The 25,972-nt window shown below is 35.9% G+C and overlaps 1 protein-coding gene across 2 annotated transcripts in view; it reads left to right on the top strand.

The window, feature by feature from the left end:
* Positions 1 to 18,896, top strand: part of LOC123550635 (sacsin-like) — a 38,239-nt gene extending 19,343 nt beyond the window's left edge. For both annotated transcript variants that reach the window (XM_053545295.1, XM_053545296.1), the window contains exons 7-9: positions 313 to 11,459; positions 14,019 to 14,138; positions 15,128 to 18,896. In XM_053545295.1, coding sequence (XP_053401270.1) covers positions 313 to 11,459; positions 14,019 to 14,138; positions 15,128 to 15,292 — 11,432 coding nt within the window. In that variant the 3' untranslated portion in view covers positions 15,293 to 18,896. The remainder of the gene's footprint in view (positions 1 to 312; positions 11,460 to 14,018; positions 14,139 to 15,127) is intronic.
* The last annotated feature ends 7,076 nt before the right edge of the window (positions 18,897 to 25,972 follow it).

Genomic DNA, 25,972 nt, shown 5'->3' with positions numbered 1-25,972 from the left:
TAAAATTACTCGACTAATTTGTGTTGTTAAAGTGAAACACAACATATTGATATCTGTGTCTTTTGGTCTCGTTTACTATGCAATACTTAAAAAAATACTGTAGATATTTACCTTGTAAATAACTAGCTTGCTCTATGATGCTTCTTCTTTGGAAAAAGTTTATTCGTTTTTGCAATAACTTGAATTGAATTGAATTGATATTAAAATTCTTATAAACAGACTCACTCTGAAGGACTCTGCGATTATTCTGCTTTGTTTGCATACTATGCATCCAATGGATCTTCTTATAAATGTAATTGCATTTAATTTCAGATATGTACCAGATAAAGAAACTTAGCAGTGAATGTGCAACATCATTGCTGGTGGAGACGGTTGAAATTCATTTTAGAGGCAAATCAAGTGTTGTTTTGACAACGGAAACTAATTTAACCTATCAGTGGTTAAAGAATGTTTGGCAAGTACTGATGGATAAAAGGATGATTCATCATTGTAAAGATATCCCTTTAGTTCCAGTTCTAGTGAACGGAACATGGTCAGAGCCACACGAAATTAGCCTGGCTAAGCTTACAGATCCTCTTCTTTTACTGAATGCTTCAGATGAATCTCTGTTATCCTCAGAGTTGTCGACGTGTCTTCAAGCCTTAACTGTAAAGGTAATATCAAGTCTTCCAGAGTGGATTCCAGCAGATGTTATCCAAGAGTTTACATACCAGCTGAACTACTCAAGTGTTTCATCTCTACTAGGTAAAATTTACAGAGAGCAAGGAAATCAGGCTGTTAAGGAATTTAACACAAAAAGTCAAACAACAAGTCAAATAGTGGAAACGTTGAGAGAATTTTCTTCACATTTGGTACATGTAGAAAGCGACGTTGCCTCATTACTCGTCAAATTAAAGATGTTCAAAGCTGTAAGCTACATTGAAGACCATGGTTCATATTCGTCAGTATCTGATGTACCTCGATATATAACAGAGACAGTACATTTCCCAGTTGACGTTCCGTTACCTATTACTTGTATTAAAGTAAAACCGCCTGAGGAAATGATTGCTAAACAACTTGGTGCAGAGTTTCTTTCGGCAGAAAAGCTTGTTTTGATGACACTACAAGACATGACGACGAATCCATATGATATTAATGTCATGAATAGATTCATGATGTTTGTTTTAGACAAGTTTAATTTGTTCGAAGAAAATGAAGATATATGCACATGTGCCTCAAGACTGTCTTTTGTTAAAGCAGGAAAATCTTGGTGTAAACCGTCCGAGTTATTTGACCCATTTGAACCATTATTACAAAATTTGTTCATCGCGGAATCATTTTTTCCAGAGGTTACAAACATGTATGGCAGGAAGGAAATACACAGTATGAAAGTTCTTGGACTGAAAGAAATGAAAGATATTGACGCAAGTACAGTGCTTCAAGTGGCGAGAACTCTGGACAGTTTGGCCATAAAAGGCATGAATGTTACCGAATTATCAAAGAAGTCCTTGGCTTTTCTAGAAATCTTATGTTCTCGGCCAAACCTCCTACAAGACTCCTACGATGGTTCTGAAACTCTAGGTCAGACTTTGAAATCGTTGAAATGTATGCCTGTCAAAGTAAATGCTCCTTTAGAATATCCCATCGGGTTGCCCTGGTTTTCCAAAGATATTGTCGTGTGTAAACCATCGGAAGCGAAAAACGAAAGTCATTGTCTTCTTGTAGGGGCGACAATGCCAGTAGTTGAATGTGCAACAGAAAGGATTATTCAATCATTCCAGTGGGACGATTGCATTGAATTAAACAATGTTGTTCAACAGTTATTGCTGGTACAGAAACACTACAATGTTAGATACAAACCAGACTTTATGCGTACCCTGAACAGAATTTACCTGTATTTTAGCCAGCATGAAAACGAATTGAAGGGAATAAAGCATAACTTAAGTAAGGAAAAAATTATATGGACCGGAACTGGATTTGTAATTCCCGAAAAAGTGATAGTCACAATGCAAGATGAGGATCTGGAATTAAAGCCACACTTGTACACCATACCAGAAGAATTCCATGAGATGCATGCAACGTTTATTGTGTTAGGGTGTAACATGGATCTTGACAACGCTGTTCTTATAAAAACATTAAAAGATATCAAACTTTCAAACGAGACCCCATCTGAAAGTCAGGAGGTGTCAGCTAAAAGGGATATAGATATAGTTATTAGGATATTGCATATCCTTGCCGATAGGAAAACTGAAGGACGAGATGACTTTGATGAGGAAAACATCCTTATGCTTACTGAAAGTGGACCAGACACTATTATACTCCAGAAAGTAACCAGCTGTATTTTTATTGAAGATCAAGAGCAGCTTGACGAAGAAGAAGAAGATGCCTTTTTTATTGTTAATTCAAGGGTGCCGGTTGAAGTTGCAACGGCTCTTGGGGTGAAATCTCTCAAAAGGAAAACTATAAATGCTGCGGCTGAAGACTTTAGTTTTGAAGAATGGGGACAGTCTGAATCACTAACGACAAGAATCAAGACTCTACTCATGGAAGGTTACAAAGATGGCTTGTCAGTCCCAAAAGAGTTGATACAAAATGCCGATGACGCTGGTGCCACTGAAATTAGATTTATGTTTGACGAGAGGAATAATAATGATGCAAAAGATGTGAAAAAATTACTTAGTTCAGGCATGTGTGAATGTCAGGGACCAGCCCTATGGGTGTATAACAACTCTGTCTTCAAAGAAAACGACATGGAGAATATCACCAAACTAAACGGTGCCACTAAGGCGGAAAATAAAGAAAAGATAGGAAAGTTTGGACTAGGATTTTGTTCTGTGTACAATGTTACAGACGTACCAAGCTTCTTATCAGGCCAAGATTTGGTCATTTTTGATCCGCATGAATCATACATAGACGAAGTGAGACAGAAAAGAGGCACTGGTTTGCGAATCAGATTGTCAAGACCAAAACTTATACATCGGCACAAACACCAGTTTAAGCCATACAATTCGGTATTTGGCTGTAACGTATTGAACAGCGATTTTAATGGGTATGCGGGTACGTTATTTAGACTTCCACTTAGAACAGAGGCACAAGCGATGCGAAGTGACATTTGTAGTAACGCTTATAGCAGTGAATGCGTAATATCTTTGCTCAATATGATCGTTGAAAATGCTGGAAATCTTCTTCTCTTCACACAAAATGTAATGAAATTGCAGATATTTCATTTATCGAAAGATGTTAACGATCCATCGCATGCCAGGCTTCTATACAGCATAGAAAAAGAATGTGTAGTATCAGGTAATAGCGAGGCAACTATTGACACCCAATGCATTCTTAAACGTGTACCTCGCATACTTGAATTGAACAGATCGTTGGTCGAAACTCATCAGGTGAAATTTACAATAGTTTTACAAAATGATATGAAAGACAGATCAACTTGGAGCAGAGAATGTTTAAAACGAGTAAATGAGAACTGGCTGATAACATGGGCAACTGGAACAGGGGACTCCCTTCAGTTAGCTAACCGGCTGTCAAAGGAAAAGGCTTTGCCTTTAGCCGCTGTTGCTTTACCTGTAAACATTACCAACATCCCAAAAGAAATTCGCAATGCACATATAGGATTTTACAAAGAGGGTTATCTCTTTTGTTTTTTACCACTTCCGATTAAAACAGGCCTACCCGTTCATATAAACGGATGTTTCAGTGTGAGATCAGACAGGACAGATCTTCTTAAGTTAACAGAAGATGACAAATGCGTAGAAGATATTTATTTATGGAACAAGGTACTAATGGAAGATGCACTAGTTTACGCCTATTTGCATCTGTTAGAGTTTTTAGTTATAACCTGTCAGAGTGACTTTAACATCTATTCCGTTTGGCCACTATGTGGTTCCGAAATCGCTCTTCCTTGCATTCCGCGATTTTTTGAGATGTTATTTGTAAAGAAGCCAAAACTTTTCAGAGGTTCAGATGGGTGGTTTTCAATTGATGAAATTGTGATCCTCGATCCAGTTGTGCGTAGCAACATTTCCGTCGGTGATATTGCTTTCGATGTCCTCATGGTCTTTCCAATAAAATTTGGGAAAAATTTAGTTGACCTACCAGGTGGCATTTTAGAAGCTTTAAAGAACAGTCAGTCTGAACAATTTGACAATGCATCGCTGCTGACAGAAGCTGTTGTAACGGAAAAGGAACTAATTGTTCATTTTTTGAACAATCTGTCAAACTCTTATTGGAAATCAAATACAGGTAACAGGAATAAACTATTGTTGTATACCTTACATCACATGAGTGCAGAAATAGAAAAAGTGTTACAGGGATTTGAATGCATACCGTCTGAACCTGATGGATGTCTTTGTAAACCAAGTGATTTGGTGGACCCAAACTCAGATATAGCAGGAATGTTTGCAGAAAATGATGGAAGATTTCCACTCAAGTCGGAAGGGTTTAGCGACGAAATAACTATTGAAATATTGGTACGTCTTGGAATGAATCGACATTTTCTTCCAGACAGCATTCTTATAGAAAGATGTAAGACATTGAAAACACTTGAGGTATTCTGTAAAATGTGCAGGCAAGATAGATTCAAAAGTATAATGAGGTACCTTGCAAAAAATGATGTATTAAATCGGCTAAAACACAATGATGAAACAGTTACACACCTCAAGCACACAGAAATGTTACCCGTTAAGATTCGACCTACCACCTGGATTTTTAAGTGGAAAGCAGATGAGTCTTCTTCTTCGCAGATATTATCAGGCGTTTGTGATAAACATAGCCAAGATGAAGGGCATTCCCTTTTGCTGGACAAGCCAATGCACCTGTTTAGACAAAAACATCAACACAGCTTAGGCTCCGTCGCTTTGTTTGTGGATGAAGATTTCATTAAGTCAGAATGTGGTACAGTGAATGAAATGCTGTATGAGATACTGTCCGTGGAAAAAGATATTCCACCGTCTATGTTAATAGATCAGTTACTTATCTTGCCTCAAGAATATGAAAATGCAAAGAAGCAATTATCTTGTGTGGAAATGGTTTACAAAAGCGTTACCCAACATTTGTTTCAGGCTCTCCAGGAGAATGACCAAAATGAGGATTTCGTTAATATCTTTGAAAGTCTTTCTGACAAGAACATAGTGCTTATAGGACAAGAGCTAGTTAAGCCTTGTAACATAGCTCTTAAAACTGCAGCTGAATGTCCACCTTTCTTGTTTCAGCTCCCGGTATCCGAGAAAAGAAGGGAACAACTTTACCGAATGCTTGGAGTAAAAGAACGTTTCACGTCAGTAGAAGTTATAGAGGTACTAAAACAGATAAAGATGTGTCATGGTGATGGAATTTATGAACGCACTGATATTATCTGCGACTTACTTAAAATTTTGAAACAGAGCATGGATACGGAAGGCAAGGAGTATAAAGATATGCAATATATAAAGGACGACATAGTTGCCCCCGATGAGCATCGACTTTTACACCCTACCTATAAACTTGTTGTCGAAGACAGCTCTTTGCAATCTAAGGTTGGTATACATATTCTACATGAATGTGTACCGCTTGGTTTGGCAAAGTATCTAGGTGTAAAATCAAAAAAGAAACGACTTGTAGAAGGATTTTCAAAACTAATACCGTTTGGACAAAAAGAAATGCTGGCTACACGGCTGAAAGGTCTTTTACAAGATTATCCCTGTGATTCAGGCATCATGAAAGAACTTCTGCAAAATGCAGATGATGCCAAAGCTTCGGTGTTGCATTTTATTAAAGACTATAGGCAACATCCGACAGAACGTATTTTCGGAAGCAAAGCCCTTCAAGGACCAGCTCTTTGCGTTTATAACGATAGCTATTTCAACGAAAACGATTTGAACGGCATTCATTATATTGGAGAAGGAAGCAAAAAGAAAGACCCGACGAAGACGGGTCAATATGGAGTCGGATTTAATGCTGTCTACCATTTAACAGATGTCCCGTCATTTTTAACGAAAGGTCCTGGTCTTGGAAGAAAAGGAACACTTTGTATTTTTGACCCTCTGAGGAAATATCTTACTGATCATGTGACGGAAGAAGAGCCAGGTGTCAGATGTGACGTTAAAGAAATGATAGGTGACTTTCCTGATGTTTTGAGTGGATACCTGCAGGAGTTTGATGAATTTGCATCTGCCAAATCAACAATGTTTAGACTGCCGTTACGAATGGAACAGACCGATCTTTGTTCGGAAGTTATATCAAAAGGGGAAATGGACCGATTGTTAGAGGACATGAAAAAGGATATGTTTGAAATGCTATTATTTGTAAAGAATGTTCGCTGTGTGAAAATATCTAATGTTATTGAAGATAAGTTGATAGAAGAGTATTGTGTCTCCACATACCTTTCACCGCAAGATATACTTAAACGTAATAAATTCTTTAGTGATATCAAGAGTGTAGTGAAAACGGAGGACAATGACGATACACAAATGTGTCAGCATACAGACCCATTTAATGTTGCATACAATGTGACTGTGCAGGACAGCAATGGAATGCAAGCAGACTGGCATGTCGTTCAAAGATTTGGTTATATAGAGTCCTTGAATTCAACGAGGGTTTTTACGGAATTAAAAGAAGAAGGAGACACGCTTCGTCTTCCGCTCGGTGGTGTTGCTATTCCGCTTATGTCACACGAGTACGTAAAGAAATATATATCACAGAAGACAAAAGAAACACATAGAAGAAATATTAGTAATGTATTTGTTAAAGAAAAGGTACAGAAACAAGAATCGTGTGACCAGAATACTGATTCGGAAAATTTACTCGACATAGGAGTAAATGTGTTAGATACATTTACTGGGAAATTATTCTGCTTTCTTCCCTTACCCGGCGTAACAACCCTGCCTGCATGTATAAATGGCCATTTTGCCCTTGATAGGGCTAGGCGAGCACTATGGCCTGGAGGCCTGAGGCAGGATTGGAATCAGTTATTACTTAAAGACGTGGTGGCCATATGTTGGGCCGTGGCACTTCGTTATGTGCAGTCATACACTGTTGAAAACAATTTCAAGGAGACATTGACAAAAGAGGCCATAGGTTACTTATTAGAGCTGTATCATACTTACCTCCCAAAAGGGAAAACAAATTATCAAAGTTTTGCTTCATATCTCGTTAAATGTTTCTACGAAATTGTTGTAGCAACAAAAATAGCGCTGTTTCCTACTCTTATGCCACACCAGGATCAGAACAAAGTACAGAGCTATTTGGAAACTGATACAGATAACGGAATAGTAAGTAATGCCCAGTTCGTGTTGCGATGGGTGGCTCTATCGTCAAATGAGAATATCACTGATGGTGTTTTCAATAATGTTTTCAAAGAGATAAATAAATCTTCATTAGGATACAAATTTCTAGACATTGGTTATTCAAAAGCTTCACACATACTTGAACGGACATTGAAAATTCTTGGTGTAAACTTAATAGAAACACCTTCATTCATTTCAAAAGTGTTGGACAGTTACGGTTTAAATACTGTCTCTTCTACGCCATTGTTCGTGAGCAAGTTCTGTTTAGCATTCGGGAATGGGAAGAGTCGGGTCAAAACAAAACATCTTGACCAGCATATTGAAAAGACGTTGTTAATGAAACCGTATTACGTAAGACTGTTACACCGGTATATTTTACTAGGTGGGTCTAATTCTGAGCTCTTGCTGGGCCTTCCTCTTTGTCTCACAAACGATGGGATATTGAGAAAATACTGCATTGAGAGTCCTGTATTTATTACAGAATATGCAGATCTATTACCTAAGTCATCACATCTTTTCCTCCACACAGACGTTCTTTATGACATGCAGTTGCAGCTAAATGACCTTTTTCAAAAGGGCCTTGCAAAGCATTTTTGTGTACAGGATTTAATACGTCTACTGCCAGATTCGTACCCGTTGGATGTTTTAACTGGGGATAGAGATGTTGAATGGGACAAAACTTTGGCAACCCCGGTATCAACACATTTTATTTCTAGACTGTACGAGTTTCTAGTATACCAGTCACGTGAAAAGACTGAGTTAGGAAGTTATTTTACAAATTTTCAAAAACTACAAACAAACATTTTAATGCTAGCAGACTGGACATTTCTACCGTCTGTTCAAACAATCAGTATGCAGGAAAGACACAAATTGATACGTTTATGTCAAGGTTATTGCCTGTTTAATTGCAGTGGTAGTTATATAGAACTTACAGATGTCATACGGCGATTAAATTTACCTGCATTGGATAAATCCGTGTTCGATGTAAAAGTACGGACATATGTTGTCAGTGCTCTGAACAATTTTCTTGCGTCTACAGGATCTCCTTTTGCATTTCTAAAATGTCTTCACCATTACAAAAGTAGAATGGGAGGAAATGCGCTTTCTTTCGACGACGGAGTAAAACTGATGTCATTCTTTGATTCCCATATGAAGGACTTGCAGGCATCGGAAACTATTTCATTGAAAGATATTTTAATGACTTTGCCTCTATTTCCAACGCATCAAAATAATTTGATAAGCATAGAAGGAAAGGAAACTGTATTTGTCTTACCTGACAGTATTCCTGCAGAGGGATTAGACATTTGGGCAGCGAATACCGGCATTGTCTTGTTACAAGAAACAGACTTATTGAAGAGACTTTATAAGTTCCTTGGCCTTTCTAAAATGGACGTTAGTGGTGTTTATTTGAAGCATCTATTACCAAGATTTTCCTGTCTTCCTGACAGAGCAATCACTACTCATATCACTTATATCAGAGATTATGTGTTGCCTACCTTAAGCCGCGACGAAGGAACTCGAAACACGATGGTATGCTTGTTAGCAAATATTCCTTTTATAACAATTAAGAACCAAATGAAAAGGGTAAATGAGCTGTACAAAGCAGATCATCCGGTTTTCAAAATTATGTTGGACGAGAGTTGCTTTCTGCCACGGGAATACAGTGCTGATGAATGGATCAATTTTATCGAGCTTCTTGGATTTCACACTGAAGTATCGGATGAAGAAATAGTACGATTTGCAATCGAAATAGCACAGGCTGGACCAAAAACAGTCACACAATCTACAGTGAAGAAATCGAAAGAGATATTCAAGTACCTTCTTAAAGAAAGCTGGGAGAAATCTACCTTAGAAAAATTAAAAAATATTAAGTTTGTTGTTCCAAAACAAACGACCGTCGAGCAGAAAGTTTTGCAGGTTGATAATGGACAAGGGTTAATAAGTACAGACAATGCTGTTAAAAGTAACTGTAGCGATCTGTGTTGGACTAGTATGAAAGTGCTGCCAACCCTACCATTTCCACGAAAAATGGTGGGTATAACTGAATCACTTGGTATAATTGATAAACCTCCAATAAATGCCGTTATATCACACTGCCAGAATATTTGTGATAAAGTAAGCACAGAGTTAACGAAAGACAGAGAGTCAAATCCGATCGATATAGACTTTGCTAGAAGGGTTTTTGAAAAAATATATGAATATATGTGTGAACACATTGATGAAATTGGGAGGGACGCAGAAAGACGGCTAAAGACGACACCAGTAATACTTTTACCTGATGAGCAATTGATGGTATGTGCCAAAAAAGTAGTCGTCGAACTTGCAGAAGAGGATGAAATAAAGCCGTACCTCTTCAGAAGCCCGGGTGACTTTGGAAAGTACCGGCATTTATTTTGCAGACTTGGGTCTTCTCAAAGAACAGATTGTTCCGTCTATTTATCTGTGTTACAGTCAATAAAAGAAGAATTTAATGGAAGGCTTCCCCCAAAAAAGCTCGAGGATGTCGCTAAGGCATTGAAAGGTGTAATTAAAACTTTGAAAAGGGGGAACGATTCGTCCCTTTCAGAGATCGATGTACTTTATATTCCAAACAGACAGCACTGCCTCGTAAAATCTACTGCACTTACAGTCTCAGATAACGGAAGCTTAGAAAAACGATTGAGTACTGACTGTGGCCTTGAGTTCTTCCTTGGCTTCCCTGAACTGCAAGTAGAAATATCTGATCCTGTTTGGCCATTCAAACAGTTACCTCCACATCTAAAACCTAAAATTCTTAGCACCATAATTAAGGAGGTTGTGTGCGCCGACAAAATGGTTGAAGCAGAGAGCATTGCAGCAACTAGGATCGAAAGGTTCCTACATAATCCCGATTTGATACAAGGAATAATAAGACTAGTAAAGCATCAACTAGTACAGAAGAAAACAGATTTAGATGAAAATCAGGAAAGTTTGATTAAGTCTAATCTATCAAATGTTGCAATTCGTAAAGTAACTGGTTTGAAGACATGTCTCAGCTATGAATCTCGAAGGTTAGAGGGTTCCGAAAAACAAAAATCATGTTTTATTGAAGAAACATCTGAAACTCTAGGAGAAAAACAGAAAAGCTTTAAACTGTTTTTCCAGACAAGCGTGTGTGACACTATGGATATTGTGCAGGAAATAATGGAAGAAGATGATGGTCTTATTGATCTTGTTGAAAAATGCACGATGGGCATATTGGAAAAAACAACTTACAAATATTTCCCAATCATTCTACGCTGTGTTTACCAGTCTAGTCGGATAAAGCAGATATTAGATGATAAAAAAATAACTGCGTACAATATATCATATCCTGTAAATACATCCGCTTTTCCAACACCCGGAACATGTGTTCCTGAACATTTCTTTCCATTTCTAGAAAGAAGTATGACATCATTCAAAGATCATGAATTTCGATTTCTTGCTCTTGACATAGGAGAATTCAATGAAACTGAAGAGACATACAAAGAGTCATATATTTATGTACACATAGTTAGGGAACTAGAGCGGGAAAGAACTTCGGAAACAGTTTTAGGATTTCGATACGAGGTTGATGTTGGTACGAGAAGTGAAGAGTATGTTGTCGCTTATATGCATAGACTATATAAGTTTATGCCACAAAACACACCTGTTGGTGACGAGCTTGTTGTTTACGATTCAGAACCTGTAGGAACAGTTCCGTTTGACGAAAATTGTAATCGCATAAAGCAGATGCTTAAAGAAGCATGGAAAATGAATGAAAGGGAAAAACGAAGAATCATTCATCGACTGCAGTTAAAATGGCATCAGGATAAAAATATTGGTAACGAAGAATATGCAATGCGCGTTTACAATTATATGAACTTTCTCATCCGGCAGTTTGAGTTAGGGGTAATTGCAAATGACACAGTAGATGAAAGAACTGGAAGAGAAGCACCCGATATGACCGGTTCAGCGTATGAAAGCATGAGAGTTAACATTCAAAATACTGGACATGCATACGTAAGAAGATGGCGCGAAGATTTTCATAACTATATAAGCGGTGATGGAAATTTTCTACATCGCATTTCCGAATCAGTGGTGCATCCTGATGTAAACGAAGCTAAAGTATGGTTGAGGCAAGCCGTAAATGATTACAAAATGGCTGTAGAATCTTTAGGTGCTGCTGCAAAGGTCCGTGGATATAACTGGATTTGCTACCAATGTCATCAGGTAACATTTCCAACTACACACTTTCATTTTTGTTGTTATATCTCTGTAAAGTATTGAAATATTTTATATATTATTATTTGAACACAATACTTAATGACTTAATTATTGCCTGAATAAAATATAACAACCGGATGTAAATTCAATGAACCTTGACTGTGAAAATAAGGTTACCCTAAAATAAAAAGTTACAAAATGAGTGCAACGTGGTGTTGGCCTGTAGGCCTATTTGACATGAAGTACTGTCTACAGAATAAACATTTTTGTATCTTCAGAGAGCTAAAATACTATTATGCGACAATGGATTCTGTGTACATTGATAAGTTATCACACTTGAATTGATAAATATGCACGAGTTCTGCAAGGGAGATATTACGTAACTTTTGGGTCAAATTAATTATCCGTGGAAAAAAGAGAACAAAAATGATTATCCGTTGGCTGCAGTTTTACCCCGAAATATAAAATGATACAGATTTTATCCGTTTTGGCCGAGTTAAATCGTACATTTATTGACGTTGATGCACTTTAAAACGCCACGACATCCGTTAATTTTGTGTCATTATTGACGTCACACCTGCTTGGAAATTTACACGTTAATTTAGGAAAAAATGACGAATGTTTCATTTTGGCCTAACAGAGTTACAACGTGAGTAAATAATTCTAATAACATCAATGCTACACGTTCAAGTGTACTGCAGTCATTAGGGATCTGCTGATTATCTTAACTTTGATTTTAGGGTTACTTTGTTGTATCTGCTACGGTGAATTTACGTCCAATTGTTTCTGGTATAATTTTTATTTAACACAAACATTAGTAATTTAACATTATTGGCAAATTGATTTTCGTTAAAATTGCTCATTATTTAGCAAAGATACAACACGAAACAAAGTGTTGAGTTAGAAAAGTTTTTTTCTTTTACTACCTCAATATCAGTCACAAAGATACACAAAAGGTGTCGTTTTATAACACGAGTGAATACAGTTTGTAAGTTTGTAAGCATATAGAGTTAAAAGTATTTATTTTGCACTAGGAAATACTTAAATATCGGACAAATATAAAATTCTACTTTAAGATTGAATACGACAACGACGTTATTTTAATTGTTATTATCATATTAATGACTTGATTCTGTTTTCAAAAATAGTTTTTCAAGGCGTATTAAGGTATTGAGAAAAAGCGACTTGATGGATGAGCTGTTTTGATCATTATAGATTTCTAAACAAAGTTGTTTGCAGTTTTAAAGGATAAAATACAAACCTTTTCGTTTCGCTTACTTTATGCTTTTTGTTCTGGAAGGTACTTGTCGCTTAGATTTTGCCAGTCTGTATAAAGAAATTATTATTCTTTTGTTTTCACTTAAGGTAGTGGACTTGTAATGACAATAGACAATTCTCGTGCGAGTACATATCTCCCGTATGCGGTTCGGCATCCTTCAGCCATAGGAGAAACTTTCTTTTTCATAACAACTGGTGATGCCAAAATTGCAAGCGGAAGATACGTATGAAAGCGAAAATTGCCGATTGTACTTACGGGTCCATTACCTTACTTCAAAGTAGATTCTACTTTAGATCACATTTTATTGGAAGATATCTTCAATACTGTAATATCATAGGCTGTGTGTTAATCACTGACACCAGAAAAGAAAGAAAATACCATTAAAGTATGGTATTTTGTACGTGTCATAATCTACTTGTATGAGAGGTACGGGAGGAGAGGTACGGAGACATAGCTTGAAGGGAAAGATAATAGCCCATTCCAGTTGAACATATCTCACATAATATCTGAGGGTCGACAAATAAATGACATGCGCTAGTACTTTATCTATTCGTCACCTTGTCGCTGTACAGTACATAGAGGTAGTGTACAACACAGTACCATACTTTAATGATATTTTCTATTGGTCTATGAGCAGGCAGTTTGGATGCAATAAAATATTCTTATTTCAAGTTGATTCTAGTGAATTTCTACTTCATTAACTATTCTATAGCTTTGTAAGCAACAGAATGATTTTTGCGCATGCACCTGCTTTAATGTACTTTAGTTGCTACTAATATAGTGAGCATGTGGGATGAAGAGGTAGTTCTGAAGAGTGCCGTCAACATTTTCTCTGCCGTTTTTAAACTAGAGGAATAATGCCTATCCCCGAGTTGAGCCATATTTAAACAAATTCTGTAAAACAATAGATAAACAATAGTGAAAAATAGTATGTAACCAAAGGCAATGTTTAAATGGTGCTTTCAATCCCTTGATACCAAGTTTGTTATATATTTATGATCTTGTATAAAAAGGTTAAATCCGGTAGAAATTTGAAAAATATATAGATCTACATGTTACACAGTAGCAAAATATAAATTATTCTGGAAATATTAGAAAATGGTCAAAATACAGTCGATATTACTTACTTAACAAAACCAACAATTGATATTACCAAAACAGTCAATACAAACTTAACAGGATGTAAAGTCCGACTATGATTTCACCTGGGCAATTTCTTTATATATGTAAGTAAATTTATATGAATTACATGCGTCGTCACCATATATATATATTTCTGATTTCAGTCCTGCGAAAAAGCACTGAAGGCAGCAATGTATGCTAAAGATGCAAATCGAGCAGCACGGAGGGGTCATTCACTGTCTGGGATTGCCCGAGAACTACACGATCTAAATTTAACCACAGAGGTAAGTGTATACAGTGATATCATATACAAAGTTTGTATGTGAAAAACAAATGAAAGTCGAGAAACAGGAAACAAATTGTCGTATTTCAGCACAAAAGATTTTATCTTAAATTAACCTCAAACAAATACAAGTACCGGGGGTTAGTTCAAAGTTTTTACCTTTTGTTTTGCTATCTCCAAGTAACATGTAACATTATCAAACTATGCTACAAGACGGATTAAGTTGACGATAAAGTTTTAGTGTAAACGGGTCAAGAGATACCTGACATATTGTTTTTGACATGTCGGTTATTCTTCCGTCATGAAATCATGTCGGTTTTGTATTGTAAGGATTTTCAAATCAATTGATCATAAATCTTTGCAATACTGGGACGCACCTTTCACTTTTTCAGTCAATGTACAAGTCGTGCGTGTGGTTAAGATTGATGGTCAGATAGGTTGTAGTTTGTGTCTGCTTTTTGTCTTTCAACCCTTTAAACAATACAGATATTTCCCATAATGACATGTATAGAACATAACGTTCAGCCTAGATACTCTGCCAAAGATACATGGTTAGATAAATTGTCATATACCGGTAGTCAGAATTTAATGTGCAAATCAAGCACAATCTTTCTTTATCAGACTATATGCAGAATAAAACTTTTAGTTTCCTGCATATTTAGCTATATGTATGTGCAAGGCCCGTACCGAACGCTTTAAACAAATACGAATTTTGTTTGCTATATTTCTTTTAAACCCTTTACGTTTTATCACCTTTTTGGCAACAAGAATAGAATTTCATATCCACTATTTTTACTCCTTAACGTAGCAACATTAGATGTACAATTTTCAGTCGGTCATTCTTAGACGTGAATTATCAGAATGACGGTGTATCATTTTATATCGTTTTGTTCCTAGTGTGACTAGTATTCAAACTATGATAGCAATATGCAGGATCGGAGATACATTAATGTATTTACTACGTAAACAGTCGCCTAGTTTTTCTTTCAGACTGAACGTTTGGAGAGAGAATTGGGAAACTACTTTAGAATGCGTTATCCGGATTCAGTAATAGGAAAGGAGATTCCTTCTGATGTCTTTGAAGAAGACCAAGCACAAGAGGCTCTGAAGAAAACCAAGCGAATTCTTGACATTATTGAAGAAATGATCGAATAGGACGTACTATTACAATTGCAATGTTAAAGGAGTATTGGAGGTATTTTCAGAGGAACATTGTGTGCCCTGACAATAACCTAACATATCTTTTGACACACATTTGTACATAATAAAAATATAATAATGAAAGTGTCAGTTTTATAAGCGTGTACTTAGCAAGACAGGCAGTAATTTCTTGTGCACATTTAGCTCATTGTAACTATTCCATCCTTCTTTGTATATAACAGATTTAGTAATTTTATTTCAATTAGAAATACATGTGTGTACCAGAAACTGATTATCCCTAACTTATAGTTTTATGTTAGTACAGGGCCTGTACATCATATTTAATTGAACTGTTTTGTGTCTTTTGAGTCGGGATTGTTGAGACCAAGACGTGTTTTTGTCGAGTTTGGCTGCCACAGGGCTGCTTTTATACATTTCATTATTATGAAATAGCAAACTTTTTACCAATTTCCTTATAACCTAATGAACGTATTGAATGGATGTGAAAATTAGCTTTGTTATATTTTGTATGTTTGATGTAATTCATTCTATTGTGTACTAGTATCAATTTTTCTATGATGACAAAGTTTTGTATATGAAATGCACTGACAGCTTCTGTATAACTTTTCGTATGTTAATGATTTGATACTTTCATATGGATGCGTGTGTACCTGCCTCGAAATGATGTGATGCTTGCCAAGTGTAAGCTTTTTTTATTATTTTTTATTTTTCTTGCGTTTGTCTGTGACCATATACAATGTTCAAATGTATAACTGCAATATTATAGTTTCATTCGTAGCGTAAAGGTAATTTCAGTTTGTTACATACTTTGTTAATTATCATATAGTTTTAAACAATAATATAAGGTATTTAATTCTTGTAATATTCTTGTTTTAAAGACATATCTTCATTTGTTTATGATTAAACTTATTTTGCCAGTTTGTTATTATAGGTATGTACGATTTATATACTTGTCATAGTTTATTTAGTGTTCTACACATACCATATACTAAACATATGCAATAGTTAATCTTAAGGGTGATAATATTTTGTTGGTTTCGGCATACGGTTTGAATATTTTCTACAATATAGTTGGAATAATACATTTGCACACGAATTCAGTAAAGTATGAAACTGATCTTGTTAAGATGTTTTTGAGGTGAAGGACAAATTGCCATAGGTGATTGTCTTTGTCCAAACCAGTAGGAAAATGTACTTCTTGTTTCTCCAACTTACTGTCTCCGGACATGAAGCCTTAGCTCAGTTTTGAGCTCACCAGACAGTTGTGGTTTAAGAGTATATATATGTAATTAAATGTGAATGTTATTGTAAAAATTCCCGTCCGTTATGAGCTGAATTTATATTAGTTATTTTGAATAGCTATTCAATAACAAAAAATGGTGTTAATATAACAGATGTGTTGAAATGTATACAATATGGTTTTTTTATATATACCATAGTTATGAAATATGTCGTGTGTATATAGCTCAGATGCGTTTTATTACATTGTGTCATTCTTTGTGTGGTTAGTTCTTCCCGTTTTTTGCTTATGTTTTTTTTTTCATTAGAAACGGAATTACAGATTTATATCATTATACAGGTCTGATTAAGCACAGATTTGTTGTGCTATTTTTACTTAAGTGAAAGGGAATTGTTTTTTATGTATTTTTTTTATTTAACCTTATTTTTTGCCTTTATACATGCAAATAGATACACAAAATTGCAACTAAACAAAAGCAAATGGGTTTGGAAACAAGTTGTTGTAACATTACATTAAACCTTCCCCAGTAGTGAAAATTATAGGAAAATTATAAGAATGGCGACGCAGAAGTATTTACATCAATAAACGGATTATACTTTGTGTGATATTTTTCATTATATTATATATTGGCTGGTACATATTTGTGAATGTAAATTGTAAATAAGTGAATTATTTTTTCTTCTGTTAAGTGTAAGATACTATATACAGTGAAACATTTGGTATGTAAATATATTGTAATTTTATAAACGTGTAACTGTTTAACGGATGAAGTTACATAAACATTACTTTTACATAGAAGTTAAGCTAAAAGAAGTGTTTGAGGTTACAATTCGTCATGCATAAACGTGTACGGTTAATCAAAATATAATGTACACAAATTCGATTAGCTATACCAAACTGGAACTGTGTTTAGCGTCCTCTCGACTGTCTGATCGCAAAAAAGGTAATTCTGAAAATAATACAAACACTAGTATAATCACAATGTCCATTTCTGTTCATTACGAAGTTACAGCATTAGTTTCAAGCTATTACCTTAATAAATACTATTATGGCACAATTGCCTAAAATACAGCTTCTGCTAAACCTCGTGTATACTTTTAAAGATACCAGGTAGTCACGACAGTTTTAGTCATTTTTATCAACATTTCTTGCCTAGAAGACTCTAATAGGCTTACAAAATGATGGAGACGACGATAAAAATAGATCCAGTTTGGAATGGTCTACTAAAGTTGTTATTTATCTATTTACGTACACGTGCACCCAGGAATGCAAATGAAACGTTTGTTCATATGTTATTTTTGTTCATCAAGACTTGGATGCTTCATGTGAAATATAAAACTTAATGTTATCTCTAAGTCAGTGCAACACTATATTATATTCTAATATATGAAACTCCATGCACATTTTCGCTTAAACTCGGCATTACTGACACGTCATGTCGACATATCATCTGGCGCCATACAGGTGCCAAAAGAGAGTGCTACTACATTTTATCCACTATTCTATATTAGATATTATTTCAGAATCGAAATTACATAATAACAGAACGATGTTACACTTAATTCATACCCACTAGGTCGATTATTAGGCGCGCAGAATATTTCACTAGACGTTTACGCACTCCTAAGGTTTTCCACCGGGCGTGTTATACGGCATCATGCATGCGCCACTTTTTTATTAAAAGACATGTAAGAATTTAATATATTTCAGCACTTCAAATCAAATATACTCCATGTGTGTAATTCATCTGGGCTTACCCCCTTGTGAAAAGTAGAACATTTTCATGTTGTTTCGATATATTAAAACCTGGTTCTGCTATATAACATATAAATATTTGTTTAGTTGATAACTGTTATGTTGCCATGCTCACTAAATTTATTACGTCATAGGGATATACTCGAGCAAGTTGAGGCGCACCCTGTGTTTATACTGTATGTTTATCATGATATGTTATGTTAGCTATATCATGTCTTGCTTTAATAGCGAACTCTCTAAGCATATCTTTGATAGAGATATGTTATGTTAAACTATATTGATAAGAACTGAGTCATTAAATTAATAAGTATGGATATACTCAAGTATTCTAAATGAGGCGAGCCCTATATAAATACATTGTGTACTAGACGGTTTCATATCATGTTTATGAAATCTGTGTTTATTTTAGGGATACACTCTCTTAGTTGAGGCGAGCCCTACACATGTACCCTTTATTTGATACATGTAATATCATATTGTGTTATAACTGTTATTGCGTTCGTTGATTATACTATTATATAAAAAGCGGTTGATTGTATAATGTGGGATATACTCTTCTAAGAGGCGAGCCCTCACTATTATGCAAATAAAGAAAAAATAATATATACAATGCGTTGAGTCTAACTGAAAAATGAACAAGAGCTCGTAGAACACGAAATACCTCCTTGATGCATTAAGTTACTGCAAAAGGAATAGAAATTATTTGGTCACTGTACACAGGACGTTTGATGTACTAACCTCAAATCAATAATTATGGGTCATTTACCAATCACAAGTGACCACCGTATCGAATGTGATCTTAGACCAAAGCATTCTCTAGTTATTTGGCAAAACCGTTTTACTGTTCTGTGTCCTTGACCTTTGACCTACTATCCTGAAAATCAATAGAAGTCATCTGCTGGTCATGAACAACCTTCCTATTAAGTTTCGTAATTCTAGGCCCAAGTGTTCTCAAGTTATCGTCCGGAAACGGTTTAACTGTTCCGAATCACCGTGACCTTGACTTTTGACCTACTGACCTCAAGATCAATAGGGTCGTCTGCTGGCTATGTTCACCCTCCCTATAAAGTTTCGTGATCGTAGGCCCAAGTGTTCTTAAGTGATCGTCCGGATACTGTTTAACTGTTCCTGGTCAGTCACTTTGACCTTGAACTTTGACCTACTGACCTCAAAATCAATAGGGTTCTGCTGGTCACGATCAACGTTCCTAGTTAGTTTCGTGATCCTATGTCAAAGCGTTCTCAAGTTGTTCAGTTCCGGGTCATTTTGATCTACTGACCTCAAAATCAAAAGGGATTATCTGCTGGTCATGACCAACATCCCTATTAACTTTCATGATCCTAGGCCTATGCGTTTTTAAGTTATCATCCGGAAACCATTGAATTGTTCGGGGGTCACTGTGACCTTGACCTTTGATCTACTGACCTCAATATAGTAGGGGTATTTTGCTGGCCATGACCAACCTCTCTATCAACTTTCATGATCTTAGGCCTAAGCGTTCTTGAGTTATCATCCGGAAACCGTTTATTCGGGATCACTGTGACCTTGACTTTTAACCTACTAGTCTCAAACTGGATAGGGGTCATCTGCTGGTCTTGACCAACCTGCCTATCAACTTTCATGATCCTAGGCCTAAGCGTGCATGATTTATCATCCGGAATCCGTTTAACTGTTCTGGGTCACTGTGACATTGACTTTTGACCTACTGACGTCAAAATCAATAGAGGTAATTTGCTGGTCATGACCAACCTTCCTATCAACGTTTAGGAGCCTAGGGCAAAGCGTTCTTGCGTTATCATCCAGAAACCGATTGGTCTACGGACCGACAATCGACCGACTGACATCTGCAAAACAATGTACCCCTCCTTTTTCGAAAGGGGCATAAAATAAAAGGCAATTGCAAAGCAGCTTTGAATCTAGCCTTGAAATTTGGTATGACAGTTTTAAAGTTCCTTTTTCCTTCGGGAAATTGACATTTTGTCGATGCAAATGAACGCTTATTAGCTGTGTAAATAATGCTTTGTACGGGCAAAACACTTTGCAAGCTAGGATATACATGTATTGTGTTCTGAATTTTGATCGAAGCTGATTTAAAGTAAACTGTTGTGTAAATCTTCATGAAACTCTTCGTAACGTGTGATAATATGTAAATTATCATTCAAACAGAGTATGGTATAAAATCATATTCGGGACAGTCAGAAATAAAAAGTATATATTAGAAACCCTGTACAGTTCAGACTTAATTTATCATTTCTTAACGTCTCAGATGCTCTTCTCGTTTCGAAACACAAAAAATTAGTACTTCATATTTATAATTATGGGTTATGTTTAAAGAATATCACAACGGCTATAAATATCAATTGATGACAAGAAAACATTTTGAAGGAACGTTAATTTAAATTGGATCAGCATGTGTTGATTAAGGTAGACGGTTCTTGAGACAATAACCCCTTCCGTTTCGTTCCCCACTCTCCTAACACACACTACAGCTTTCATCTCCTGAGTTTTCTAATACTACTGCACCGTCCAGCTGTTGGTCACTGGTTCGAAGTCGACAGGTGGCCATTGTAAATGACTTCTTGGAATATTTTGTCTCCACCACCAAATTATTCTAAGGTACTACAAAAACTTATTCATAGAAAGTATATTTTTGAAATCTTAACATTTGATACAAAAAGGTTTCAACTTCTGTATGTTTCTATCCGCCAACGGTTACCAATTTGGCGACTCCTTCAGTGGAAAAGCTAACTGTATAAAGAGTTAGAGGGTAGTGCAGATACAGAAAATTCTTTCAATAATAGAAACTAATCCTGGCATTTAAGCGTGCATTGTATAGCATTCTCAACACGGGATCTCTATTTAAACTTACAAAATTATGTCATAAAAAGCGTCTAGCCGCCAATGGTGTTTGAACCTACGACCTCCTGCGTGTTAAACCAGTGCACTGACCACTGGGCTATACAGGCTTCTCGTGACCTCTGTATTGTGTTGATATATATTTATACAATAACGTGAAAGAGATGGAAAATAATATTAGCGTGATTGTAATCTGTGTTGATAGTAACTGATTAAAAATTTGAATATGACATGCATAAGCAGATAGTATCCTGGTGATACCGATTACCGGTGTAATAAAAAAGTTCAAGGGTTAAAAACAAACCAACACAATATACATTTTCTGAAAAACATATCATGTAATAGTCAATTCATCCTTTGTCTTTCATATGAAGATGATATTTTAATAATGTTAGTTTATATTTAAATAGAATAATTAATGTCCATATAAACATGTATCTGTAACTTTGTTTACGTTTTTCAGACACATATGACCGGTGTAAGTATAAAAAAATCCACTATACAAAAAATGATGACGTCATTTATACTGGTATTGGTCTGAACTTCCATCCAATATTTTCTGCATGAGGAATTTTAACACAACACCCATTTTATTCAATAAATAAATCATCTATATATACTTTTGCTTGTGTTATGTCTTATATTTGTTATTTTAGTTGTGTATGCTTGCAGTGAGGACAAAGAAAAATTGATCCTCAGACATTTGACTTCTGTGCAGAATTTTAAACGTGTCCAGTGTCCGCAAGCAATGCGCCGACCCCATGTAACCATTTCCAAGGTATATGCAAGATGCAAATCTCTCGGGCTAAACCTATTGCATACACAACAGACTTCAGTTTCCTCAGTGTCTTCTATGCCGTCACACTCGCTTCCATCATTATCTTCAGAGTCTACAATAAAACCTGGCCTATTATCTTAAGTTAGTGCCAGAAGTACTTGGTTGTGGTGAACTTGATTTCTTTCTTTTTAAGTTGGCAGATTTCTTAGTTCCTTAAATTCTTCTTTTATCACTTTTGATGACTTCTTTAATTTCTTAGAGGGCTCATCAGTCTGAACTTATTTCAGGAGGGATTTTTTTCTGGTTCCATTATATTTCCAGTGACTGATGGTGGCGTTTTACTTTTCTTTTGAACTTCTTTCACAGCAGTAATTTTCTTGGTTTCCAAGAAGCTTGTTTTGTTTTCAGTTTCAGGTTCATTTTCATTCTCTTGATAAATTATTGAAGGCGCTGTTTTGATTTTGTTAATAGTATCTCTTTCAAATGGGTATATGCCTGTTTTTTTAAAAGATGATATTAAATTTTCTGTTGACAGACCTTTATTATAGGCTTTGCTTGATATGGCAGCAACATTGTAGCGAGTGTACAAACTTGATAAAATGTGTTCTGAAGAACTGCAATAGGAGGTAGAGTTGGACCAACCTGAATCAGACATTTCTCCTGATGCTCCTGGACATGCCCTATTTAAAAGTTCATCATTCCAACGGAAAGATATAGTATGGGGGAACCCTGGTACCTGCTGCACTTCCACACCTTAATATTGTTACAATCTTACCTCCTGCTTGATGTAATTGCCTGAGGAGTGTACCCCGTCAAACAAATAACATTGGAAGGGTTGTGTTCCATCACTATGCCAGTCACATCCAAATTCCAAATACTCTCTGGTTTATCAATCAGTCCATTATCCTTCATTACGTTACTAAGCTCTGCATAATAGTTGTTTAATACCTTCTCAGACGTGCATTTAGCTCTTTCTAAAGATAACTTCTGGTCCCGAGATAGCCCAATTTCAGGATTCCTATCTTTGAATCCAGAGTACCATGATGGTGCAAATGCAGGGTCTCCTTCCTTTTTCTTACCGAGGCTGATGACAAAATCAGTTGCAAGTGTTAAAAATTCACTTCTAGAATAACCATAGCCTATACTGGCCATATATGTTACATGCTTCACCAATTGCAATTCTTCGATCATATATCATCCTTGGTAAATGTTTGTGCAGGACCTTAATGAGGAAGATTGGGAGTCTCATCTGGTATTGGCTGGAGACCTAAAAATCTATCCCTCAGTGTGCTTTCCGGAACACCATACATCCTAGCAGCTTTATACACTGATGTTCCATTGTTCCTAACCTCATGGTAGACTAACTTCAACATCTCTGACTTGTATTGTCTTTTTGTTTAATTTTCCAGCCAACGGTAACTGAAAGAAAATCAAGTTTTACTGTATTGTCAAGAATTCTAAACACAAATAGCACATAAAAAATAACATTTACACATACAAATTTAGACATCCCATGCCTAAAAATATTGGTAACAAGTACAGGCCAGTAGTATAAAACTGTCAAGGATCAAGTACTTGTGACGTCATAAATGTGTCTCGTGGAGCAGACGCTTCGATAAATCATCAAATACGTCACTTTCCTAAGGGAAAAGCGTGTTTATTGATATGAAAAAGATGCAGTCTAAAACGATTTATATCAATTTAAGTAAATAATAAGAGACTTACCCATAGGAAAGTACCCATAGGAAAGACATTTTCAGAGAGTTTTTTTTCAGTTTGACAGATGTGCACGAATATTTGTAAACAAAACTGACAGGAAGTATCCGATTGATACATTACGTGCGTGCAGCATATGTAATACTGTCATAGATATCCACCGGTCACGATAAGCTATATTTGGTAAATGACGTAATAATTTATTCATTTTATTAAAAAAGTGACCATACAGTTAAATTACACAAGAATCGCTAACAGTCAATTTGATCCCTAGCGAGGTTTTTTATTGTGTTTATTTCAGTTATTTATGACTGCACAGAATTAGATCAATAATTTAGCCAGGAATTTTATAGGTCTTCCACGACTGCTTAAAAGAACGCAATTAAGGAAACACTTTGACACAGTTTTAAAGCGTAATCAAATGAGAGCAGTAAAAATGAGGATAGACATAGTTCGGATGGCGTCGTATGAATTATGAATGAAAATGTGGAAAAATTACATAATTGCATTAACAAGTTTTTAGTTCAAGGTGAGCTGCTCTCTTAACCTCAAAATTAATAGGAGTCATCTAAGTTTGAGGTTGCTGAGATGAAAATTTGTAGTTTAAGGTCACCTTGAACATGACCTTTGAGCAACCGAACTCAAAATTTACAAGAGTCATCTGCTGCTAAGGTCCAACCTGCCTACTAAGTTTGAGGTTCCTATAGACCGAAAACCGAGGAGATTGACGTCCGATTACAATATGCTACCCTTATGACGTTCTTTTTGTATAAACCGCAAAAGGAAAGGCGCTAAAGTTACGATAAGGCCGCTTAGTGATAACGTGCTGCAGTTTTGACGACGTCCGCGTGTAGTTTGAAAGAACCTTTTCATATGACCTACCAGTTTTTCTGTCTGGTTATTAATAATTTGAATTCTAATGCTAAAACAACAAAATGTGTGCAGTTTATTTATTTTTTTTTTAAATTCCTACCATATAAATGTTAAATAAGAAATAAACTATTTTCCGGATTTCGTGCGAAATGAACGACTGAATATGATTGGCTAATTAACTATGAATCGCTAGCACAATTCATAGATTTGCCGATCATATTCTGTTGTTATTTTCGCATTAATCCGAAAAACAGTTAGTTCTTACTTCACACAAACATATATAAAGGAAAATTCAATCCAATAGGAGCAACTTCTCTGGAAAGGTTAGCGCTGCAGTACTGTATCGTTTCGCATGACATAACAGCTTCAATCACAAATAATGTTTGATCGCAAAAACATATCACAATTTGTCAAATAACAAAAACGGGCCACAGAAATAAGCCTCTCGCTATTTGGATGGGGCCTAAAAACGGTCCACAAATCGCTAGGTAGGGTAGGTAGGCATTTTTTTATTGTTTTTTTTTTTTAATATGCGGGTATGATAATTGTAATGTGATATGCTAGAATTACCAGCCTTACAAATATCTATTGTTTTACTTTGTTGCATCATATGCTTCCAAAGGACCTTATCATAGATTTTATCAGATATTTGACGTCTGAGACAATGACCTATAAACTCAGAGTCTAATTCTTCATCGCGATATACATTCATGCACACAGAAGGTATGGACTAGACAAGAAAAATGCATTAGAAGTTTACCAATAATTGTGACCTTAACTTTTAAACATGGCTCTGGGTATTACACACGAAACCATTGCTATTTGAATAACGTTCTTGGACGTACAAAACAAAGAAGAAAAACATGTAACCTCTACTGTGATCATGATCATTAGGCTTTGGTCTATTTCATGCGACATCTTGTCTTTACACGGCTAATGTTTGTACCAAGTTATTTACAGATATACAGTATCTATGTACCCATATATTCATGTTCAAACACACGTCACACTCTGTCACTTGAGGCAGAGCTATATTTGCGAATAATTTTCGAAGGCGATATGCACCCGAATACAACTAAAAACTTCGCACCCCACTACAGTAACTCACTAACTGATTCCGCCTCTGCTGGTCGCTGGTGCATTTCTAGGTGGGTGGAGAGGGATTAATTTTGAGTCCCGATAAAACAAGGAATAAATGATGCAATAATCAAATAAAACAAGGAACTGTAGTGTAGACGAAACATACCTCAAGATGTAATTTGTTAAATGTCCAGCGTTGAAACTGAATAGATCTATATGTACATTTTGTTTGACGCTGTCGATAAACAACACTATCTCCGACCCATTGTAAAACAGTCTATGATTGGACGATACTGCGTCATCAATAAATTCACAGTATTGGAAGGTGTATTACAAAATCATGTATCAGTTGGGCTAAGTTTTTCGTAATTTAATA

This window comes from Mercenaria mercenaria, chromosome 6 (genome assembly GCF_021730395.1).
Source record: "Mercenaria mercenaria strain notata chromosome 6, MADL_Memer_1, whole genome shotgun sequence".
NCBI classification, from domain to species: domain Eukaryota; kingdom Metazoa; phylum Mollusca; class Bivalvia; order Venerida; family Veneridae; genus Mercenaria; species Mercenaria mercenaria.
The sequence above is the reverse complement of the archived record's forward strand: the minus strand, read 5'-3'. Positions and strand labels throughout refer to the sequence as shown.